This window comes from Podarcis gaigeae (genome assembly GCF_964106915.1).
Source record: "Podarcis gaigeae genome assembly, chromosome: 13".
NCBI classification, from domain to species: domain Eukaryota; kingdom Metazoa; phylum Chordata; class Lepidosauria; order Squamata; family Lacertidae; genus Podarcis; species Podarcis gaigeae.
In genome coordinates this window covers 20,345,392-20,369,747 of record NC_139689.1, presented here as the reverse complement: position 1 = coordinate 20,369,747, position 24,356 = coordinate 20,345,392, and the positions used below count along the sequence as shown (strand labels likewise).

Genomic DNA, 24,356 nt, shown 5'->3' with positions numbered 1-24,356 from the left:
TAACAAATTGCTACTTTTTTTTTAAAAAAAAAAAGGGTGTTTGCTCACCCACCAGGAATAGTCAACAACATTCCCAAATTACCATTCTTCCGTGTTTTTAAAATATAGCCAGTGCTTTGTTTCTAGAAAAATAGGTGCCAGTACTCAGCATGAGTTGTTATATTAAGTGCCACACTTTTTAACAATAACAAAAAGAGGCACTGGTACTGCATACCCTTGAGTACCCCCCCAAAGAAGTCAAAGCACGGCTTACGGCACAATGTGACCGCTTGCATTTTCCATTCCCATCCCTAACTTTTTATTCCGACTAGGTGACAAAAGTATCAGACTTATGCAACCACTCATTACAGTCACTGCTGGAAGGATCTTCATGATTCCTTCATAGACAGCGCAGTATGAGAGCAGGATTCAGCAAGAGCTGCAGAGGAGAGAATGGGATAGGCAGCTACACTGACTTTGTTAGCTTAAAAAACAAACACTACCAGAAAGCCTTCAGTTTCCAACGTTAGAAATATCATGGCTCGAAATAGAAAAAGGTGTCTAGAACAAACCAGGATCAGATTTGAATAGATGTCTCTCACTCCTTTCAAATACATGTTCTTATTTTATGCAGGAAATTTTATCAAAGCCATTTGGGCTACTCCTGTGTTTCTAAAAAGAAAAAAAGGGGGGCACAGATGAGTAAAGAATACCCTCTACTATCTCTTTCTGCACCCTACATTAGGCCACCCTTTCAGTATTTTCAAAAGCTCATCTATTGGTCTGCAAAATTTCCAAGGATATAATTGAGGCCTAGCTTCTGTCTCGTGTAATTTTAGCAACCCCGCCAGAACTTCGGGTGGGTACATGACTCCCCTCCCGTGTCCCCGCTCTCCCCGCTCCTTTTTCCCTAAAGCTGGGCACCCATATGCACAAGGCACTATGAGGAGGGGGACAGACGGAGGGGGGAGGCTTTCAGAACATGCTGCGGTCTTGACAGAAGGCAGAGGGACCCCAGAGTCACCAGGCTGAGGACCTTAATGGAGGCATACGGGCGTCAACTGGAGGCACAAATCATGAGGCAGGATTCCTTTCTGGAGCATGAGTGGCATTTGCAAGAGTGTGGAGGGTGGGAGCTGCAAAATTGGGAGCCAATGGGCATCCATCGATATGGGGAAGGGAGTCCAGGTTGGGTGACAGTGCAATAGGGTGGTGATGGTGGATTTTGAAAAAAGCAGTCCTGCTCCTACCATTCCTCCTCCATCCCCCCCCCCCATCCTGCTCTGGGCGGCTCTCTCCTCTCAGCTGGGGGGGGGGGAATGTGGGTGATGGCGCATGCGGGCGTGCAAATGGGCAGGAGACAACTATGTAACCTCCCCCCGCCACCCTCCTCCCTGTGTCTGCCCATCCTCTCTCCTTTTGTGAACCCAACCTTATCTCTCGCGCACACACAACAACCCCACAGCCCATCGTCTCCCCACCCTTCTCTCTGGCTGTTCAACACCCCACCCCCACCCAAGCCTTTCATCTCCGGGGGGTCTAATTATTGCTCAGAAAAAAAAAAATACAAACAGTCACTCAAATGTTTCCCTTGCTGCTGAGACTTGCCACGTGTTATTTCTGCCCAAGCTTCCGGGGGATTGCGGCCCTTTTGGCTTCCAGCTGGAAGATGATGAGGTGGGGTTGTGAGAGGGAAGAGAAAGGGATCCATTGTTGTTTTTTAGGGGTGATGGCTCTGGTTAGGTCAAGGGTGCATCTTCACAGGGTTTTCACATGTGCAATGATACTGGATGGTGCAAGGGTAAGGTGGCCTTTACACACACACTCCCCAAAAGGGAGGTTAAGAGTTGACGAAACACCAAACATTTACATCACATGGCTTCCCTTCGAAGAATCCTGGGGGCTATAGTTTGCCCCCCTCAGCTGCTCTTCCCAGCACCCATAACTACAGTTCCCAGGATTCTTTGGGGGGAGTCATGTGCTTTAAACGAATGATGCGTAAACAGCCGAAGCCATCCCTGGGGCCATCAGCAGGTGGGGACCTATTCAAATCAGATGAGTTTCCACATTGGCTGTTTACGCACTGGCATGGAGATGCTGGTTGTGTAAACAGAGACTGTGGCTCCTGGAAATTATGCCTGCAGTGTGTTTTGTGAGTGGGCTCAGGACTCTGTGGGTATGCGAGTCTGGGATGAGAGCTCTGCATAAATGAGAGCATGCCGGTTGTGAGAATAAATGTGGACAGAAGTGTGGCTGGTGGGGAACATGAGGATGGGTGTTGTCCATATGGCAGAGAAGGGATGCTTAGTGCACAGTATGCCAAAAAGTGGCTAGATGGTGGTCAGTGTGTATGAACCTGCGAGCAAGCAGGGGTGGGAGAGAGAAGGGAGCGCCCGATTCATGTGTTACTGCAAAGTGGCAGGGGGTGCTTCCACGTGGCTCTAGTAACATGCAAGTAAAGGAGCCCCCTGGCTATGCAAAGGTTCTCAGGGAAGGGCAATGCTAGCACAGGAAGCAACACGGAAAGAAAACATCAGAACGAGTTCCCAGAGCAAACGGGCTTTGTGTATCCCATGTGTGGGTATAGCAGGGGTGGGATTGTTGAATGACTTTTCTCTGTCCATTGGGCCATGCTGACTGAAGCCAATATTTCTCTGTCCATTGGGCCATGCTGACTGAAGCCTGCCCGTGCAGGTGGACCATGGTGCGTGAGAGAAAATGGGAATGTAGGGGCACGTGTATATGAGAGAATGGCAATTTTGCACTTTTAAAACTCCCCTTGGATTTTGAGCTGCTGCCCAATGAAACACAAGTCTTCTCTTCCATGGTGGCACATCTTGAGTACAAGAATCTGCTTTGTGTCTTTAGATCAAATCTAGAAATCCTACCCTTTCAGCCCCAAGTCCCATAAGCCTTCTGAGGAATCTTGCCAGTGGTCTTCAGCTCATTTAAACACCGCACATAAATTGGCTGGAATTGTATCAAGCCTGCCACGCCAGCTCTGATTTTAGGGCAAATAAATAAGCGCTTCCACAGCTAGCTACCCAGAACTTCCACTTTATTAACTGTCCTTTCTTAGGAAAGGAAAGAAATTAGACTGGAGGTTCAGTTTGTAGCTATAAAGTAGGAATAATGTTTACTTTAACCTCAAGGCAGGAGTCTAGCAAGGGATAAAGAAGAATAGTTTTTTGCTTTTGTTTAAAAAGAGTTTCTCACATTAGGTTAGAGGGACCTACTTTTCCAGTTGTGGAAGAATGGATTGGGCAAAGCCCCATTGGGAACATAAAAAAGGAAGACAAGACTTCAGTATTCAACTGTATAATAGGATAATACAACACCTTTCCTAACAGGAGAGCAAAGGTGCCTACTTTTCCATCAGAGGAAGGACACACATAGTTGTTGATACTGCCAGAGCATGATGAAGAAGAACTTGGATCCACGCACATGGGTGACTGGAGAGGTGTGTGAGAGCTTTAAGGAGCTGGACCTAGTCAGTCTGGCACAATATCTTATCCACCCACCCAAGAGCTTCAGAAACGAACAATTCATCTGTGTGTGTGTAGAGGCTGTGGTTGAAAGACACAACCGCTGTGTCGGGATACTGTTTAAACTGGTGTAAGAATATGTGCCTAAGCAACTCACACAGTTTGACCAGACCGTTGACTGTGGCAGCAAGATTCGTTGCACCAAAGCAGGCTGTGGAGGTGGTAGTTGGGTTTTTTTTGGTCTCGCTGTTTTCCCCTCCAATATATTACTGTGGAGGGAAGCATAGGAGAAAAAGGCTCCTCACAGCCATCTGTGCTGCAAAGAGTTACTAGGCCCATCCACCCAAAGCCTGGGCACATCAGCCAATGGCAGGTGCTGATGTGTGCGTCACACAAAGATGGGCCTAGGACCCTTCTACATCACTATGGTTTTCATATACAGCGGGGTGGAGATGGGTAAGATGAAGAACTGGCAGTGGCGGGGATTTTGCAGCCACCAGTGGGAGGATGCCAACAGAAAATAAAACAGGACACTTTTAAAATACTGGTTTGGTTGGTGGGTCCTTTTGCGAGGAGAGGCGAAGAGCTGCCCCTACTCAGCAGAAGGCGGTGGCTAAATGTTATGAAGAGCACCAAGGAGATTTGTCTGAGATGAGTGACAAGTCAGGGAGACTCTCCAAAATGGCCAAGAAACCCTGACAGTAGGCAGTCCCACAAGGGAGTCCCACACCCCAGCAGAAAAGCTGGGAACTGCTTCACTCGCCATCAGAGGACATGGCAGGGCACGATCCGGTCCACTGGAAAAGGATTCCAACTGTGTGGAAAGTTTTGCAGAGACCCCTTCTTCCCCCCATGTCCATAGGAGGTATCAGAGAGGGAGAGTCTGCGTTGACGTCTGCATGTCTTGAGCTGCTTGGTCTGCCCGCTGGTGATAGACGTGAACTGAGCAGGTCCCCATGTGCCAGAAATCCACTGCAAAGAGCCCAAAGAGAAGGAAGAGGACCATGGCCAGGGCCCATTCGCAGTAGGCCGACTCAGAATGCAGCTTCAGGAAAAAGAGCACAATCGCTGGGATTAAAGGAGTCAAGGAGAAAGGAGCCAGAGACGGTGCATCTGTTATTCCCAAAAGAGATATAGGTTGCACACACAGCATGCATTTAAAGCACGTAGCTTCCTCCACAGAATCCTGGGAACAGTAGCCACAATTCCCAACACCCTTAAAACTACAGTTCCCAGGTCTTTTATAATTATGATTAAGGGGTAGAATGTGCTTTAAATGCATGGTGTATATGCAGCCTTAGGCAAGACTGAGGAGAGGCCAGACCTAGTTCCACTTTGTTTTGGATGTGGGGCAGGACAAGATGCATTTGGTAGGCCGCAGCCTCCTTAACGGCCACTGTTACCAGCTTGACAGGGAAAACTGGCAAGTAAGCAGTGACAACAGCAGGAGATGTTGCTGCTTCTCATTTGCCCGCCCCCCTTGGGCCAGTGGGTGGGTGAGCAAACAAACAGGCAACAACAGAGCTAGCAAACTGCTGCCAGTGGTGTCTGCTCCATCCTCTCATGCCAGGCTAAGGGCATTTGCCTGACCATGCCAACTCCTGGCACCAGCCTCAGAAAAGTTCCAGGTTCTGGGCTGCCTGGGCTCCTAATGAATATTAAGAACATTTTTTAAAGAAATTCTTCAGGACCACTTGAAGCCAGTCCCTGAGGATGCAAGTGAATGTGTTTCCAGTTCGTTATAGCACATCAAAGAAAATCCAGTTGAAGCTAAACAACAACTTGGTGCATCAGATAATAGATGTGAAACTGTGCCCTTCAACCTCCCAAACACACTACCTATCAACTACCCCCAAGCTGCTTCATGTTGATAATAATGCAGATAATACCTGTCTCTTCCCTTAGAACACAGGAAGTTGCCTTATTCTGAGTCAGACTGATGGTCCATCCAGGTCAGTATTGTCTACACAGTCTGGCAGCAGCTCTCCAGGATTTTAGGCAGGGAATATCTCCCAGCCCTACCTGGAGATTCTGAGAGACCTGAACCTTGGACCTTCTGCATGCAAAGCCCTCCACGTACTCTGTAATTTCCCCTCCTGCATCTTGAAAGACAATGCTCTAGTTCAGGATACTGGCAATGAGAAAGGCAGAACCACAAAAGCTGAGGGAGAATCTGAGGGGCCCGATCCACCATCCTCCGTGCCTCGGCTTCACTCGGTTGGTCAGGAATGTTTGGACCCAGAAATAAAGGATGCCCACCACAAAAGCCAAGAAGGCCCCAACTAAATGGGTTTCTATCTGGTTTTTTTCCTGTAGGGGAAAGAGAACAGAGTAAATCAACAGAGAAAATCCCACCCCACCAAGGCCATTTCATGTTCTGGTTCATTGAAATCCTTTTCAATGAAATTCACAAGCCCCAATTTTAAGACAAACCACGTCCCCATTGCCTTTTAAAAATGTGTAGAGATGTGTGGGAAACATCCTAGACCCCCCTCCAAATACCCCACAATCTTCCGCATCCCTGGCATAGGTGAGATGGGTGGGCCTCTTTTGACTACCCCTGTCATTTGAGGACCATCCCTACTGAGACCTCCTCCTCTTCATTTTAGGTAAGGCTTGTCAATAGCCCTCCCCATCTGCAGCTTCTTACCTGGAAATTGCCCACAATAGACGACCCGAGGGCACAGAGTAGGCCAAAAATGAGCCCAACTAGATTTAAACGGGAATGACAGCCATAATCCCGCACCTGTTGGTATTTCAGAAAGCAGATCACCGTGCCTGGAAGAGATGTCGGTTATTGAGGCTGATAAGATCCATCCTTTCATTTGCTGTCCCAGAGCTACCACATGGTCCATACATGTCACTGAGAGGCAGACTCTAAAGTAGAAGACAGCCTTTCCCTCCATAAATTTGCCTAATATTCTTTTTAAGCCATTCAAACTGGTGTCCTATCATTACATAATGCGGTAGCAAATTTCATATTTCAACTATGTGCTGGGAGAGAAGTTACCTTATTTTCTTTCATCTGCCCTGAATCCTCAAAAACCCTTTGGGGTCTTGTATTATGAGAGAGGGAAGAAAGCCTCTCTCAATCCGCTTTTTCCAATGATAATAATTCTGTACACCTGTATCATATCCCCCATGCTTGCCTTTCTTTCTAGACTAAAAAGTCTCAACCTTCCTCATGATTCAGTTGCTCCAATCCCACCGTTATTTCGATCGTAGAATAAGAGTTTGGATTTTATATCCTGCTTTATCACTACCCTAAGGAGTCTCAAAGCGGCTAACATTCTCCTTTCCCTTCATTCCCCACAACAAACACTCTGTGAGGTGAGCGGGGCTGAGAGACTTCAGAGAAGTGTGACTGGCCCAAGGTCACCCAGCAGCTGCATGTGGAGGAACGGAGACGCGAACCCGGTTCCCCAGATTACGAGACTACCGCTCTTAATCACTACACCACACCTGGCTCCTATGCCAGGACTACAATATCCTCTTTAAGGTGCATCTTCCGAAGTGTCATTGCAGCACAGATTTGTTTAAAGGGCTTACAGGCCTGGTGGTCTTTTCAACTCCTTCCCCAATGAATCCCTAACACGGCATTCGTTCCCCTCCACACATGCACCTGCTGCACCGACACCATCCTAACTGGGCATCCTCCACAGACAGAAATATGGACAGAAATATGACCAGAGCTAAGAATTAAAATGGGAGAGGGATGAACCTCAGGCTCAGGGGACAAACGTGACCCTCCTCATCTCTTTATCTGGCTCTCAAGAGTCTCCTCAGGCCACACTCCCTCCCCAGCCCCTCACAGGCTTGGCTTTGCATCTTCCTTGAGTGTTTTTCCTAGGAGGTGTCCTTGCACTCGGACAATGCCTCTTGGATGGAGCATAGACAGGCGTGTGTGTGTGTGAATCTCTGTAGAAACCAGCCTACTGTATCAAAGGTAAAATTTGCATTATTTGCTCCACCCACTTTTGCCCATGGCCCCACCCACCACTGGCAAGTGGCCCCTGGAAGGTTGCCCAGAAAGGAATGTGGCCCTTGACCAGGAAAATGTTCCCTGCCCCTGAACTAAAAGGTATGGGCTATCCCTGATTAAATATGGACCACTGGAGGCACATGGTGGCAAAAGGAAAGAGACAAGATAGACAGGGCTTACCTAGAAAAGCTCCTAGATTAAGAACTTGACCAAAGACACAGCTCTGGGGTGGGGAGGAGCCACATGTGCTGGAGGAAGACAAGGGGGGGGGGAATTCATACAGATTGCAGCTGAGTTTAGAAGCTGGCCCCTTAGACTCCCCCCGGCCCATCAATAGAAGCAATTCAATACACAGAAACAGCCCTAGTTCATTGGTCCTCCTCAGCTAGTGTGGTGGAACCTACTCCTGGATTGCAGCCTCATCCAAGGTGGGTCACAGCACAGCTGCACTGCTACCATCCATATACAGGATAGAGTATAAAATAAAAGAGAGAAAATGGTCTCCAGGTATGTGTTTGGGGTAAAGGGGAGTCCTGGGCCTGAAAATGATGCACACCGATTGCTGGGTAGTCTAGTTAGGCCTGGATGGGGCAATATTCCATCCTCCTCTAGGCTGGTCCAGGCCCTCCTGCCTCCTGAAGTGAAGGACACAGTGGCACATCCTCCCCATCACACACCCCCAAGCCATTTGGATGGGTCCGATGGAAGTCGTAGACCGGAAGATCTGGAGAACTTCAGGTTGGCTATGGCCCGCCTGTTCCACAAGGTTTGAGGCTGTCACTCAAAAGGGTTCTCCTCAAAACAGAGAATAACTTGACTTCCTGAAAAGAAGAAAGCTAAAGAAGGGTGTTGGGGGGCGGAGTGGGTTGGAAGACTTTCTCAGAAACCCAGTCAAGCCATACCTGATATATGGAAAAGCTTCTGTGATGTTTACAGATCCATTTGCAACAGCCATGGCATACCTGAAAGGGGGGGGGGGAATCTCATTAATTGGCTGGAGTTGCCAAACTAACGCTTGTTTTTCAAATTCTTCCCAATAAGTTTAAAGTATACTCTGTCACACACTTAGTCCCTGGTTTTTTATTTTTGAATAATATTATATCAATACACTTTGTAGCCAAGACTGTTCTTCATCAGAGAAGCTTGCTTGTCAAGATAAAAGAAGAAAAAGGGGGGGGTGGAGCAGGAAAATGACATATGAAGGAGAAAAGGGGCAGCAAAACAACAACAAATCTCTAAAGTACTGTACAGTGAATAGATTAAAAGGGAAAATATAAACATGTACATTGTCATTCCAAACATTTAAAAACAAAGCCCACCTCTCAATAAATTTCCTTCCTTTATTATTATGTATTGCATTTCTCTACTACAACTGATTGGCTAGGAAAACCTGGCAAACTATCTTAATGATAAAAGTTACACACTTGCTCACTCCACACACACACACACACAGAGAGAGAGAGAGAGAGAGAGAGAGAGACACGGTGCCTCCTGACTGTCTCTGCTTTAAGGTGGGATTTCATCCAAAGTGGCAAATTTCGGTTGCGCAATTATAGTCGCACAACAAACCTGCTCCACTACCCCCCAGAGATGGGCCTTTTTTGCAATAAGGAAAGTGGGTGAGGACACATCCTTTGACGCAACATCATCTAACCTCCAAATGAGTGCTTGTTAAATAGCCAACATCCTCTCATCTCCCTGCAAACAAATCAGAGCGAACGCCCAATTCACCTGAAAGTGCCCCAGAGTTCATGGGGCAGTTTCCTTGCAGAGAGAGAATCCTGGAGGCTTGTGGGTGGTTGCTGTTTTAGTGTGCAAAACAGAGGGAGAGAGACAGCTACAGAGCTAGCCTCCAAACACCTGGGAGTAGAGGGGAGCAGTAGACCTGGCAGTGCCTTGTTAGAAATTAAAGGCTGCTCCCCCTAACTAAACCTCTGCACATTTTGGCCTGTAGCACAAAGCCCAAGCGCTGCCAAATCAATGGCTACTAGCCATGGCAGCTCTGCTGTGTCTCCATGGCCAGAGGCAGTAATGTTTCTGAATACCAGTTGCTGGAAACCACAGGAGGAGAGAGGGCTCTTGTGCTCAGCTCCTGCTAGATGCCCTGCTTCCCATGGGCATCTGCTTGGCCCCTGGGAAAACAGGATGTTGGACTAAATGGACCCCTGGCTCGTCATATGCTCTTAGCAACACCTGCACACCAGATGAAATTGAGCCAGCTAGCCTAGTTGGCAAGCATTTGTTATGATTACAGGACTTTAAAAAGAGCAGCACCACAGAGGTCCAGATCCTTTGCATATGGTGACCAAGCTGGCTTGCAAAAGGTTAGTGAGATAGGTGTGTGCGTCACTGTAAGGTTGCCAGCTTGCAAAAGAAGAGGAAAGAGAAAGCTCTTGTCCCTTTAAAATAGGTATTTGGCGTGCAGATCTCAGCAAACGAAGCACCTTTGCAGTGAGCTGCAATCAGCTGCCAATTGCTGCAGATCAAAATGCTGTTAAAGGGGTCAGTTCCACGCTGGCACCCTGCTCTGTTTGAACAAAGTCCCCTTTTCCACTAGGAATTTGACCTGCAGGCAGGGGAAAACTTTGCTGGGTTGTAATTATCTCGTATTGCAAAAAAAGAACACAAGAAAACTGTCTTGCGTCAGGCCCAACTATTTATCCGTCATCTGTATTAGATACTGTACTATGACTGACGGCAAATCTCCAGGATCTCAAAGAGAGGCTGTTTCTATCACCTGTGACCTGATACTTTCACCTGGACCCGCCAGCGATGGAACACTGAAGCTTAGCTCAGGGAGAAAGCTTCTGCCTCATATGCAGAAGTTCCCAGGTTCAATCCCTGGTGTCTCCTGGGAGAGATCCTCCATCGGAGACATTTAAGAAGCACTGCTAGTCATTGCAGACAATCCTGCACTGGATGGACTCGGTATAAGGCAGCTTCTTAAGTTCAGACGTTCTACCATTGAGCCAAGCTCTTCCTATACCAGATTGGAGTTGACATGATCCCATTTCCCCAAATCCAGCTCTATCACTGCTGGGCTAAAAGCAAGCACACAAATACACATACATACACACTCCCACATCCCACCTGAGAGTCAACCCACTCTGCTTTGCTTATTGTTACTCACACAACCCAGAAGCCGACAATACCTCCTACAGCTAGGAGAACAGGAAGGAGAGCCCAGAGCCACATGGTGGCGGAAGACCTAAAGGCAAAAAATATAAGGAAACCATCAAGAACAGCCTGAGATTCTTGGGTTCTTTGGGAACAAGGTGGGATAAAGCTGAAGGAAGCCTGGGGAGGAGACCAGATCCCTGGACTCTAGGGACCCATTGTGATTTGGTGGTCTTGAAAGAGCAGCAAGGCCGAATCCTAAAATTTCGGGGGTTTGGGAAGTAGGTTAGGTCACAGCAAGCCAGGATTCCTGGGTTCTCTGGCTAAGCCCTTGATAACTGGAAAACTCTGCTACGTCCAAGGGGCCTTATTGTTCCTCACTGCCTTGCTCTGCGCTGCAGGAATTAAAACAAACAACAACACTAGAAAGACTTTGCTAATGGTATACTAATAACCTTCCCCCGTCACGCCCCTCACTCAGCCACCACCCAGCAGGGCTGAGCTCCTGCCAGTAATCAAAGCAAAAGATTTTAAAGCAAAAGTCCATGGGAAGGTGGGGAATTGCCCTGAAATCAGAGCAACACCCTAGCTACATCATCACTCGGAGACTGGCAACGAGCTGGCTGTAAATTATACTGCGTAGGAGCAACCAGTGGCTTCCTTGTGGGGAGTTTGAGAATCAAGGTTTTTGGTTTCTGTTTCCCATCTGAGTCTTCAAGAATATTGTGGGATTCCTTACCCAAAAATTATCTGCTAGCTGCGTCCTTTTTTCTCCGCTCAGGAGCACGTCTTTCTCCCTGGCAGGTAGCAAGGCTAGTGTGCCAGCGCTCCTTCCAATAAACCTGCCCCAACTCCATCACTGGGACGGGGCAAAGGGCATTGTGAGGGCGCTATCTGCCTGTGACTTTTGTCCCCAAGGCGTGCCATTCTGCTGCCACACAGATGGCGCTTGGAGAAAGAGGGACCACTCGGCGGCGTGACGCAGTTTATCAGCACAACATGTGCTTTTCTAACGGAGAACCACGGTTACTGGATTCCTTATGAGGGATTGCTCCAGACTGGCGTTTTTCGGTGTGGATCTCTTCGGCAGCATGTAAGTGACACAATAATAGTGCATCAATGGTGGAATTATACTGGACTGTCCACACACACCATTCCACTGTATCAGTTGTGATGCTCCATCAATGTCACTGCATTTATTGCCACCTGCAGAGGCGCTCTTGCACCATAGTGCTACAAAAGTGAGAGAACGAGAACTGCGGAACATTTGCATTGGTCTTGAAAGGCTGCAGGGTTTCAACAGGAAGTTATGGGATGCGGGCTGCTAGGAAGTGAAGCAGTACGCCCTCCCTGAAATTTCTGCAAGTGCAAGTATTATTGAAAGCAGTATCGTGCATAACTGCCATGCTGAGCACAAATTATCATGGATGCACAATAAAAAAAGGTAGTCAGGCAGGGAGAGGAAGGGAAAGGAGATCTGGGAGTACAGTGGTACCTTGGGTTAAGAACTTAATTCGTTCCGGAGGTCCGTTCTTAACTTGAAACTGTTCTTAACCTGAGGTACCACTTCAGCTAATGGGGCCTCCCACTGCCGCCGCACAATTTCTGTTCTCATCCTGAAGCAAAGTTCTTAACCCGAGGTAATATTTCTGGGTTAGCGGAGTCTGTAACCTGAAGCATCTGTAACCTGAAGCGTATGTAACCTGAGGTACCACTGTATAGGATTAGAGGAGTGAATTTGTGGGAACCAGGAGGGAAGACTGCTGGGTTATGGCAAGGTTACCAGGAGCCGGAATAGGTCAGCATATCCAGAGGAACATTCTGGAAGTGGTGTCTTGAAATAAGAGAAGTGAGGAGCATCACATTATGTACCTCTGGCAGTAAAAAGTTTTGGGATGTACCTATTGCTGCAGCAGCATAAGTTCTGCTGCCACCAACGCAGCTGTGTCTAATATTAGTCTGCCGGCTGCAAGGTAAGTTCACCTGTTGCCAATGTAGCTTACCTGAGGTCCGAGAAGTTCTTTGGCAAGTTTCTAGGGACCTTGACCTGGCGAAACTGGAAGAGGGCTCGTGGAAGTCCTTGGCAGGCTGTCCAGGGCACGCAGGTATCACAAGGCATTTTATGACCTGAGGATGAAAAGAAAAAGTTGCCGGTTGCCCTATTTTATAACCTGTGAAGTGAACCTCTGTTTAGCCTGAGAAGAGCAGGCTACGGTGATTTGTGTGACACCATGGGGAGGGTTCCCTTGCATGCAAAAATGGTGGAATCTGCTATTGTAAGATGTAGGGGTGACTGCTGACCCGGACAGTGTTAAAAGGGGATTGGAATTGTAGAGTTGGAAGGGACCCCGAGGATCATCTAGTCCAACCCCCTGCAATGCAGGAATCTCATCTCAAGCATCCATGACAGGTAGTTCTTTCTGCCTAGGTGCAGAAGCTCCCTATTGAAATTGTTTGGATCCCAGTTTGGATCCCAGTTTCCCAATCCATTAAGACCATCTTGAATCCAGACTCTGTCTTCTGTGGCATTAGCTACCCTTCCCAGTTTGGTGCCCTCTGCAAAGGGCTCATCCATACAGTGGTACCTCGGGTTAAGAACTTAATTCGTTCTGAAGGTCCGTTCTTAACCTGAAACTGTTCTTAACCTGAGGTACCACTTTAGCTAATGGGGTCTCCTGCTGCCACTGCATGGCCGTCGCGCGATTTCTGTTCTCATCTTGAAGCAAAGTTCTTAACCCGAGGTACTATTTCTGGGTTAGTGGAGTCTGTAACCGGAAGTGTCTGTAACCTGAAGCGTCTGTAACTCGAGGTACCACTGTACTTACATTTGCTTTGCACTTTCTAGGCACAAGTCTGGACTTTCCAGATCCGTATCCTGGTTTGTTGTTGCTGTTGTCCTGGCGCTTTAACCCAGGAATATCCACGTTTTACTGCTGAATGGCAGTCTGCAGAAAACCCATATGGCTAGATGTGATTCCTCCAGCACTGGGATTCATGTGTGGGAGAGTTGCTCATGTCCCGCCCACATGACTCTCATAGGCATCTGATTGGCCACCATGAAAACAGGGTGCTCGGCTTGGGCCACATTCACACCACACATTTAAAGCACTATGATACCACTTTAAATAGTCATGGCTTCCTCCCCCAAAGCATCCTGGGAAGTATAGTTTGCTAAGGGTGCTGTTCAGAGTTGTTAGGAGACCCTTGTTCTACCATTCCCAGAACCCCCTGTAAATTGACTGATTAATTGACTGTTAATCCACTCTGAGAATGGAGAGATGACTAGCAGAGCCGGAACGTGAACGGTTACACAAAGGTAAGAGTTTCCAGTGTCTGGTCCATCCATCTCCCCTCCCTCCACCCTCCTTTCTTCCTTTCTTTTTTTTTCTTTTCTTTTTTCTTCTCCCCCTAATGCCTCAACAAATGAAATGGATTTGTAAAAATGTTACACGGGGGGGGGGGGGGAAATACGAGGCATTACACTTACACTGTAAAACAAGAAAACCCTTAATAAAATATTTTTTTTAAAAAAAAAAAAAGGTAAGAGTTTCCTCCACTTCTCTGCTCACTTTTTGCCTGTCCTTCTGGGAAGGGTGTTTACAAGACTGGGGCCTGGGAAAAAGGTACTCCTGGAGTTGTGGAAATACTAAAAACTCAATGATGGCAGACAAAGCGAAGAAGGAAAGGATTGCAGTTTTCTCCCCGCCAGCCCCCAACTGAAAGCTTGAATGTTTAGCTCAAGACAGTAATAATTGTATAGATTGATTCCTCTGAAAGAAAGATAATAGTTGGAGAGGCCTAACAGAGACACACAGCAGGGGAGGCTGCCTTTGCAGGAATCGATGCAGAGATGGAAGATGCGCCGAATGATTCTGTACGTGGGCATTTTTTGCTTTGTTGTCGGAGAAGGTGGGTAGATGAGTCACTGAGCAAATTGACAAAATTGCAAACGTAGTTTCTGTTAACAGAGGCTGAGAGCGACAGAGACAAGAAGCTAAAGGCAACAGTGGAATCTGGATAACTCCCCACCCCCCACCCCGGCCTTGCTATGTTTGTTTACTTATGGACGTTTCACCAATTGTAGCACAAAAGAACAATCTGTGAAATGGGTAGAGTTTGCAGTGGAATCGATCAAAACAGGGAAGCAAATGCTTTTTTTCTAAGTTGTATTGGGAGTGAGGAGGTGTCTTTTGTCAGTTCTTCCCCACTAATGCTATATTATTCAGGATTAGACTCATTTCTCCTTAATTAAGAGCACCGTAAAAATGGCCGTTTCTATACTTTATCCTAATCTTTGGCAACTTGGTGTCCTCTAGATTAAATGTGTTTGTGTGTATCCTGCCTTTTCCCCTGACAGGGACTCAAGCTGGCTTACAGATAAAATTTAGCGTCAAGAGAACAGGAGAAAAAGATATATAGCAGACACTGGTGAAAGTTGTGTTTAAGCAGGAGCACGTCACTTTTTATTTTTTCAAGAGAAGAAGTACACTTTTAAGTGTGTTTTTTTTTTTGGGGGGGGGGAATCACTTTAAAATCCAGGAGGAAATTCTTGCTACTAGCTTAAAATCTAAAAAGGAGAGTTGAGCAGACAGAGCAGCCTTCCTGTTAGAAAAGGCGTTAATATTTGTAAAGGTGCAGCTCATTCTTTCACCACTCGATGGAAGCACTTACCTCCCAATACTTTTGATCACAAATGCTTGGTTCAGGGAGCACCGATTTAATAAAGAAATAAGGCTTGCAAAAGGGCATCTATGCCAGAACGATCTGACAGTTGCAACATCTACACAATTCTGGTTCCAGTTGGAGGAGGCGATATGTTCCTCTCCAAACAGCTGTGTAAGGCAGGGTCAGGCAGGGGATCCGTTGAGATTATTTGCAGTAGATCATCCTGCCTTCTGGTTCCCAGTTGTCTTGACAATAGCAACAGCTAAAATGCCGCCACCCCCCCAAAAAAGGTTGCTTAAAAAACATTGAGGGAATGAGATGTTTTGAATTCCATCAGTCCCTGCCAGCTATGGTCAGTGATCAGGAACTTGTCAAACTTCTTCACACAGTGCTGGGCGGGTGGGAATCCATTTTTATTTTATTTTTTTGCTTAGTGTGAATGCTTGAAGGGCACATCTCACAGATGCGCACTAACCTCAATGAGCTCAGTCCCAACCAACACCCCATTTCACCTGCAGCAGCAGAAGAGAAGCACTTCACACAGTGCATAATTAAACTATGGAACTCACTGCCACAGGAGGCAGCGATAACTGCTAACTTGGATAGCTTTAAGAGAGGATTGGACAAAATCATGGAGGAGAGGGCTATCAAAGGCTACCGTGAGGACAGGATATGGACCATCTGCCTGTTCCCAAAGGCCTTTCTTATGCTCTTATGTCATCCAAGGACTACTGAACTGCACCAGAATGGGAAAAGTCTGGCTTAAAAGAGTTTTGTGCTACGTTCTGCTGTCCTTGCTGCTTGAGCGAGAGCAGGGCAAAAGCAAGAGCCACTTGCCTTGTGTTCTAATATCAACATGTCGCCCTGCAATATTTAAGGTACACCAAATGGACATTCAAAGAACATGACCTCCCCCCCCCCAAAGAATTATGGTTCATTAAGGGTACAGTGGTACCTCTGTTTAAGAACTTACTGTAATTCGTTCTGGAGGTCCGTTCTTAACCTGAAACTGTTCTTAACCTGAGACACCACTTTAGCTAGTGGGTCCTCCCGTTGCTGCCGTGCGATTTCTTTTCTCATCCTGAAGCAAAGTTCTTAACCCGAGGTACTGTTTCTGGGTTAGCAGAGTCTGTAACCTGAAGCGTCTGTAACCTGAAGCATCTGTAACCCAGGTACCACTGTAAATAAATAATGGTCAGTGGCACGAAGTCTCTTGTAACCTAATCTACGATTACATCATGGATATGCAATGTGTCCCCTTTTTTTTTTTACTGGGAATTTTTGGCCTGCGAGGAGGAAACTACAATTCCCAGATTTCTTTGGGGAGATTTTATGTGCATAGAATGCACTTTAAATGTGTGATGTGGATCCACTGGGGCCATTGAGCAGTATAACCTTTCTGATTGCTTCTAGTCGGGGGTGGGCCTGGGGGCAAGCCGTTTGCTGAGAATCCTCACTTCAGGAATTTGGAGTCACTAGGTCAGCACGTACTGCTGAGACACTGCCCAGGTCTAAGACTGCCTGCAGCCAACTGGTTTTATGACCCATTTTATGACCCACGGGCAGGACTTTTTTAAGACTCAGTGAAGCCTAGGGGATAAATAGTCAGCTGAGGACCCCCTTTCATTTGAGAGTGTTGTTTTTCTCAAGGTGCGGGCCCCTCCATGTGTGAGGCCTGGGGCATTTGCCCCCATTCAACACACCAGAAGTCCAAATCACTTGTTGTTTAGTCGTTTAGACGTGTCCGACTCTTCGTGACCCCATGGACCAGAGCATGCCAGGCACTCCTGTCTTCCACTGCCTCCCGCAGTTTGGTCAAACTCATGCTGGTAGCTTTGACAACACTATCCAACCATCTTGTCCTCTGTCGTCCCCTTCTCCTTGTGCCCTCCATCTTTCCCAACATCAGGATCTTTTCCAGGGAGTCTTCTCTTCTCAGGAGGTGGCCAAAGTATTGGAGCCTCAGCTTCACGATCTGTCCTTCCAGTGAGTACTCAGGGCTGAATGGAGAGGTTTGATCTTCTTGCAGTCCATGGGTCTCTCAAGAGTCTCCTCCAGCACCATAATTCAAAAGCATCAATTCTTCGGCAATCAGCCTTCTTTACGGTCCAACTCTGACTTCCATACATCACTACTGGGAAAACCACAGCTTTTACTATACGGACCTATAAATCACTAGAATGGTGCATTTTATGGCCCAGGAAGCAAATGGCTGTATAATCTGAACTTCTGATGTAGCCAGGGGTCTGCAACTTTATTTATGTTAAAGCAACAACAACCTTTTGGCGTCTTAAAAGACCCACACTTTCTATTTTTTTAGGAATGGAGGAAACTGCCTTATATTGAGTCCATCTAGGTCAGGATTTTCTACTGACCGGAGATATTTCCAGGCTTCCTTGGAGAACCAAATATTGAAATCTTTTGCATGCAAAAGCAAATACTAGGCTATGGCTGTCCATCTGATGATGTAGACTGCCATCGAAGAAAGCTGATGCCATAATGAATTTGTTGCTTTGTGCCTGAAGTCTTTGTTGCTTTTGCTGTAAGAGGCTAACAAAGCTAGCTCTCCGGAAATTGTATTTACATTAAGGTTACCAGACGTCCCCATTTCCCCATACAAAATCAATTGACGTTGAAAAGTGTCCCCGGATTCATTGAAAAAAATCTGGTAACCTTGATTTACATCACCTTTTAATTCTCCCCCGAACACTGCTCTGTAAAATCCTCTGAATAAAGCTACCTAGCTTTATAACATCTAATGTTCTGTAAGGAGAGGACTGGTGTTCTGTTGATACCTTGAATGCAAGCAAACTTTTCAGAGACATCTCCTCCTCCACCAATCCTCCACGCACTTTCCGTCACCTGTAGGGTTGCCTACAAACCGGACGAAAAGTGTGGTTTGCTGCCATGGCATTAAGATAAATATTAATGCCTGCACTGGGTAAGGTTTGGAAAATCCTGGTGCAGTTGAAGGCATGATCGCCAATACAAGGAGAAAACAACTGATTTAAAAGATCTGAATTACTTCACTTTTAGACTGATTTTACTTTAGTTTTGAGAAGGCTTCCCCATCAAGAACTCTTGTGGTGAAGTCCCATACTTAGGGATCAAGCACCACTACATTCTGTGGGACAAAAGCACATATGGGTGCATCAAAGCCCAGCTCCGTTGCTGCGCATAAAGGCAGTAGGCTTTGTCAGGGGCACATCATGGCCATTTTAATTGAAAGAAAACAGTGTATTTCTTAAAGAACGTACAGTGGTACCTCGGGATACATACGCTTACATACGGTTACATATGCTTCAGGTTACAGACTCTGCTAACCCAGAAATATTACCTCAGGTTAAGAACTTTGCTTCAGGATGAGAACAGAAATTGTGCTCCGGCGGTACGGCGGCAGCGGGAGGCCCCATTAGCTAAAGTGGTGCTTCAGGTTAAGAAAAGTTTCAGGTTAAGAACAGACCTCCAGAACGAATTAAGTACGTAACCAGAGGTACCACTGTAGTTACCCTCCTGTGGCCCTGGGGAAAGAGGCGGGGAGGCTCTGTCTCTGGCAGTGGCTGGTTCAGATTTTTGTGGCCAAGGCAAGCTTCCCGCAAATGAGTCCCCTTTCCAGAAATGTTCCATCTTTTTTGGGGGGGGCTTTTACAATCTTTACTACAGTATAAGGGCCTGGACTGCGGGTTTGCCCACCATGTCTCACTTCATCCTTGTAGTTCATTGGCTCACTGTCAAAAGAGCTCTCTCTTCACCTCAGATTTCCAGTAGATGGGGACAGTCAGGGACAAAAATTCTCACAGAGATGCATGCAGAATACTTTGCGGTTGTGTGCGCATCATAACCGGCTGAAAACACGGCTGGGTTGCTCTTTTTCCTCGGTTCAGATCAAAGCTGGGTTGAGAATCCAAATTCATAGTGCAGTTGTAATCCTGAAAAAGTGTGTGCGTGCATAGATAGAGGTGGGTGGGGAGATCTATGTATTATTATTTTTTTAAAAAAGATCAATACATATCACTTCAATCAAGTTTTTTTCTGGGTCCCAGAAAGAAGAACATTCACATTACTGGCTTAAAACACAGCTAGGTCGTTCTTTTCCTCAGTTTGGATTGAAGCTGGTTGGAGTGCAGAGTAAGCGGGTGTCTACGCGGGTGTGATTAGTTTTCAGCTGCAGTAAGGCTGGATCAGGTCCATGGCTTATCTGGTCCAGCATTCTGTTCTCACAGTGGCCAGCCAGACACCTGTGGGAATCCTGCAAGCGTTCTCTCGTCCTATCGTTTCCAGAAACTGGTGTTCAGAAACAAGATTGTCTCCAACCATGAAAGTAAAACATGGGATTAAGGGGAGCCATTGATTTTAATCAAAACTCTTGTTGTTCCTTCTCTCTCTCATACGCACAGCATCCTTCCTCTAGTTAGAAGAGGAGGGATGGGTTGCCTTCCCCAAACTTTGATGGCTTTTTCATTCCAAACATTCCAGACCCTCTGTTTATAGTGAAACCATATTCTGTCAAAGAGCTCCCCTAAGGCCGTCTTGGGACATGAAGAACCATTTAACATTCTTTTCTCAAATCCCAAACTATATTCTGACATCACTTGAAGGCAAAACTACAGTGACAAACACAGTAACAGGTCGCACTTTCCTGCTTTGAAGTCTCTTGATGCTCTGTAGAGTGAATTTTGTTTGGCTTTTAGCAACTTACTTTATTAGGAAATGTACAGGATATTAAGAGAAATCCAGGCTTGAACTTAGCCCCAGTTTTGGAGGAAGAAGCTAAATGTGTCAGAGAGAAAAGACCATCTGCAAACAGCAGGGTTTCGATTGCTATTCCAAGAACATTTAACAGACAAAGGGGGAAGAAGCTTCTGGTATGTTGTTAGTGAAATGGTTCATTAGGTGGGGCTGTGAGACAGAGGGAAGAATGATAACTAGATTTCTAGGGTGGCAATATTATATTCACTTACCTTTGAGTAAGCCCCACAGATTTCAACAGGACTTCCTTCTGAGTTGTCATTGATTTGTTTCGTTAAAAGCATTTCTGAACCGCCAAACCTTCATCCAGTTTTCTGGGGTAAGACACTTATCCCAAGTGCATTTTTCATTGTACAGATTACACATGAGTAAACCTACAGGGTAGCCCTTCTAGAACATGGTTACAAATTGTCACCTCCATAGCACCCCCAAACTTTAGTCAGTTACCATTTCTTGTTTCCTTATGGAAACAAGTGTAAAATGGCCCAGAAATGCATTGTATTTTGCCATTGCATTACCCCAGCCAGTGGAGGCTTGTCCATTTGGGCAATTGCTCACCTGTGTTCTTACTTCCATCCAGCCCAGGGAGTGGTACTGCCTTCCAGCTTCCTCCTCCTCCTCCTCCTCCTCAGTGCTGCCTTCCTAGAATTCAGCAGGAAGGAGGTTTGGAGGCAAAACTATAATTACTTGGGTCTTTCTGCTATTGGCTCTGGCTCCACCTGCTGTTGACCTCTCCACCTTCTGACCTACCAGTCTCAGTGGGCTCCAGCCACCACTGATTGGTGGACTTCAAACAGTCATGCCCCCCCCCAATAATCCTGGGAACTGTAGTTTGTTCAGGGTACCAAAATGGCCAGGAGCCCCCTATTCCTTTCAAAGAACTATAGTTCCCAGAGGACTTTAACCTTCTTCCTAGGGATTTCTGGGAACTGTAGCTTTGCGAGGGGATGCAGGAAGTTCTTTGTCACCAGGTGAGTGGTTAAATACAAGTTGCCAGGTAGCAGCAGCTTTGTACATAGAGCCAGAAAAGCTACAAAGGGAACTGTGTTGGGCTGCCCTCTTACATATTGCCCAAAGGCGAGTCATCTAACACTCGGGGGGGGGGGGGTTAATTTGTATATTTAGATCATGGGTAGGCAAACTAAGGCCCAGGGGCCAGATCCGGTCCAATCACCTTCTAAATCTGACCCGCGGACGGTCCAGGAATCAGCATGCTTTTACATGAGTAGAATGTGTCCTTTTATTTAAAATGCATCTCTGGGTTATTTGTGGGGCATAGGAATTCATTCATCCCCCCCCCCCATATAGTCCGGCCCCCCATAAGGTCTGAGGGACAGTGGACCGGTCCCCTGCTGGAAAAGTTTGCTGATCCAATTTAGATGCAGATTTAGAAGAGAGAACTACAATTGAAACAGAGGTATGTCACACCATAGTTGAGAAGACTGGTCCAGGTGATCTGTGCTCCTGCTTAGTCTGCTCTCAGGGTGGTCTCCCTGCTTGTGCCTCTTTACATTTAAATCAGACTTGGACTGGACCAGCCTCTGAATAAAGGAGAATAGGAGACATGGAGAATAGGGGACATGACCACCCTACAGTCTGCTGCCTGAATTTAGGCCATGGAGAAAGCTCTGCGCTCCCCCTCACCACCCCTTTTTTGGCACTTGTTCCATCTTTGTCCCACAATCTTATTTAAAGGCCTTATTTAAAGATTGTTAGAGTGAAATGCCGGAAGGTGTGCAGCACTGTGCAGAAGTCAGTTATACCTAGATGTGTGTGTGATACATCCATTTCGGCAGGAAGGAAGTCACTCCAGGACTGGTAATACACAGTACAGTGGTACCTCGGGTTAAGAACTTACAGTAATTTGTTCCAGAGGTCCGTTCTTAACCTGAAACTGTTCTTAACCTGAGATAGCACTTTAGCTAAAGGAGCCTCCCGCTGCTGCTGCGCTGCTGCTACGCAATTTCTGTTCTCATCCTGAAGCAAAGTTCTTAACCCGAGGTACTATTTCTGGCTTAGCGGAGTCTTTAACCTGAAGCGTCTGTAACCCGAGGTACCACTGCAGTAGCAACTGATGCCACAGTGCAACACTGTCTCTGTGTATTGCATTTGGCTGTTTATTGTTTATTGTAGTTTGCATACAAGGAAGTTCTAGCATTTAACATTTTAGCTGCCTTGCCTCGGCGCGTTTTGAGGCCGTACCCCCTGTACACATTTATTTTCTTTCTTTATCTAGGCGATACAAGGTGGCTTCCATCTTATAAATATCAAAACACCATCATTATTAAACACTTGCCATAAGGGTGCAATAGCACTGGACTAAACTGCTGGGTGTGTAGCTGTACACTGCTGTCAGCCTCAACCCAATCTGCACTATTAAAACCGTCCTACACTGCAGGGCTGTTGTAAGGCATACTGTTAGCAAGCTTGCTCAACATATAATATGGTAATTATATACCCTTGGTTTCTGGGGTGGACATGTTTTACTTCTTTTGCCATAGTTTGTCCGCCTTTGGTTCTAACTTATCTAAAGGCTGTAGCTTGGTGTTTGGCATTACCTATTTCTTCTGACCTTGAAAAAGAGAATTTGTTATTTTTTCCATTTACAGCCATCCCTTCAACATGCAATCTCAAGGCAGGCTACACACAGTCAAAACTGTTTAGAAATTAACAAAACAAAACAAATTAAGACCCGAGATAGAAAGGGCAGGATCTTCAATCACAGGTGTTGATATGGACACGGAATTGAGGGGGGCAGCTTTTGCATGCTACTCATGAGCAAGCACCCTGTGTGCTCTGCATGCTGCTGGACTTAATAATATTACTCAATATTGGTGCAATGTTAGGTCATCCTTAGACATTCACTAAAAATTAACCCTTTGACCAGGCATCCCCAACCTGCGGCCTTCCAGATGTTTTGGCCTACAACTCCCATGATCCCTAGCTAACAGGACCAGTGGTCAGGGATGATGGGAATTGTAGTCCAAAACATCTGGAGGGCCGAAGGTTGGGGATGCTTGCCTTTGACTGACTCTTTTCAAATTGATGACTCTTAGTCAGCCATAATGGGATGCGGGTGGCGCTGTGGTCTAAACCACTGAGCCTAGGGCTTGCCGATCAGTAGGTTGGCAGTTCGAATCCCCATGACAGGGTGAGCTCCCTGCTCAGTCCCAACTCCTGCCAACCTAGCAGTTCAAAAGCACGCCAAAAAGTGCAAACAGATAAATAGGTACCGCTCTGGTGGGAAGGTAAACAGCATTTCCGTGTGCTGCTTTGGTTTCGCCAGAAGTGGCTTAGTCATGCTGGCCACATGACTCGGAAAAACTGTCTGTGGACAAATGTCGGCTCCCTCGGCCAGTAAAGCAAGATGAGCACCACAACCCGAGTCGTTCACAACTGGACTTAACTATCAGGGGTCCTTTACCTTTTTTAGTCAGCCGTAATCCTTCAGATGTGCCACCACACACACCAAGCATCCCTCTAAGGTGCCAAACCTGACGTTACCTGTCCTGCCAGAGATACCAGGAAGGTGTTACCTGAAACACAATACTCTAGACACAAAACCCATCTCCAATGTGGAATGCAACCCTGCCTGAACAAATAAAGGTGTCAAGGGATGTCTTCCTGAAAAATGGATCTGTAGATATTATCATTGACTTGTGTGAAGGTGAATACTTGAACCAGGGGTTTGCAACCCGCGGCTCCGGAGCCGCATGTGGCTCTTTTACACCTTTGCCGCGACTCCGGGGCGGATACTAGCGAGGGGAGGCGCATTGTGCGCCCCAACACTCCCCACTGTGGCAGGTGCTGTACATGGCTGTGATGTCGCATGGGGGCGGTGCGTGCGTTAGTCAAGCGCCGTCCCGACGTCACCTTCCCGCCTGCCGGCCCGCTACATTGTAAGGGGCATGTACGCTGGTCACTGCATTGAAAGGGGGCATGTATGCTGGTCACTGTTTTGAAGGGGAGTGAAGAACACACGCACAAAAAATGGTAACTTGTTAATTTAGCGTTTATTTCTATGAGGAGGAGTAAGTCTGAGGGGTCAAACAAAGAAATAATAAAAAAGTGACAAAAAAGTTCTTTTTATAATGACGTGTTTTGCGGCTCCCAGTTTTTTTTTCTTCGGAAACGGGTCCAAGTGGCTCTTTTTGTCTTAAAGGTTGCAGACCCCTGAACCATGCATGATTGACAGGGGCATGTCAGAAATCTCAGGTGCCTAACACCACCCCCTTTCTATGGCATGTTGGTGATGTTCTGATGACTCTGTTAAATATTTTATGGGAAACTTTAAAGCTTCATGGACCCTCTTGTTCTTGTTCTTCTCTCTGCATGATTTGAGGGTTTGAACCTTTGTTGAGACAAATAAAGATCAGGCC

General features: G+C 46.6%; 1 protein-coding gene and 1 long non-coding RNA gene across 4 annotated transcripts; one reads left to right on the top strand and one right to left on the bottom strand.

The window, feature by feature from the left end:
• Positions 1–3,020: 3,020 nt before the first annotated feature.
• Positions 3,021–22,008, bottom strand: TMEM150B (transmembrane protein 150B). 3 transcript variants are annotated; one of them, XM_083707996.1, is made up of 8 exons: positions 20,190–22,008; positions 12,567–12,690; positions 10,577–10,654; positions 8,349–8,408; positions 7,627–7,694; positions 6,115–6,242; positions 5,597–5,774; positions 3,021–4,532 (listed from the first exon to the last, which is right to left on the bottom strand). In XM_083707996.1, exons 2-8 carry the CDS (start codon positions 12,680–12,682, stop codon positions 4,333–4,335), a joined length of 828 nt encoding a protein of 275 aa, XP_083564122.1. In that variant the 5' UTR covers positions 12,683–12,690; positions 20,190–22,008; the 3' UTR covers positions 3,021–4,332. The 3 variants fall into 3 exon arrangements, with proteins under 3 accessions (XP_083564122.1, XP_083564121.1, XP_083564123.1); XM_083707995.1 differs by lacking the exon at positions 20,190–22,008 and adding an exon at positions 13,389–13,784; XM_083707997.1 differs by lacking the exons at positions 12,567–12,690; positions 20,190–22,008 and adding an exon at positions 11,303–11,414.
• On the top strand, positions 13,789–14,843 carry LOC310829492. The gene is made up of 2 exons (XR_014557287.1): positions 13,789–13,879; positions 14,104–14,843. It is a non-coding gene; the product is annotated as an uncharacterized lncRNA (long non-coding RNA).
• Positions 22,009–24,356: the final 2,348 nt, after the last annotated feature.

Excerpts from the sequence above, each read along its gene's own strand:
- TMEM150B (XM_083707996.1), bottom strand. The coding sequence starts at position 12,682 with ATGCCTTGTGATACCTGCGTGCCCTGGACAGCCTGCCAAGGACTTCCA. Across the intron at positions 6,243-7,626 it reads TAATCTAGGAGCTTTTCTAG|GCACGGTGATCTGCTTTCTG; the intron begins GTAAGCCCTGTC and ends CATCTCTTCCAG. Across the intron at positions 4,533-5,596 it reads TTCTGCCTTTCTCATTGCCA|CGATTGTGCTCTTTTTCCTG; the intron begins GTATCCTGAACT and ends CTTTAATCCCAG.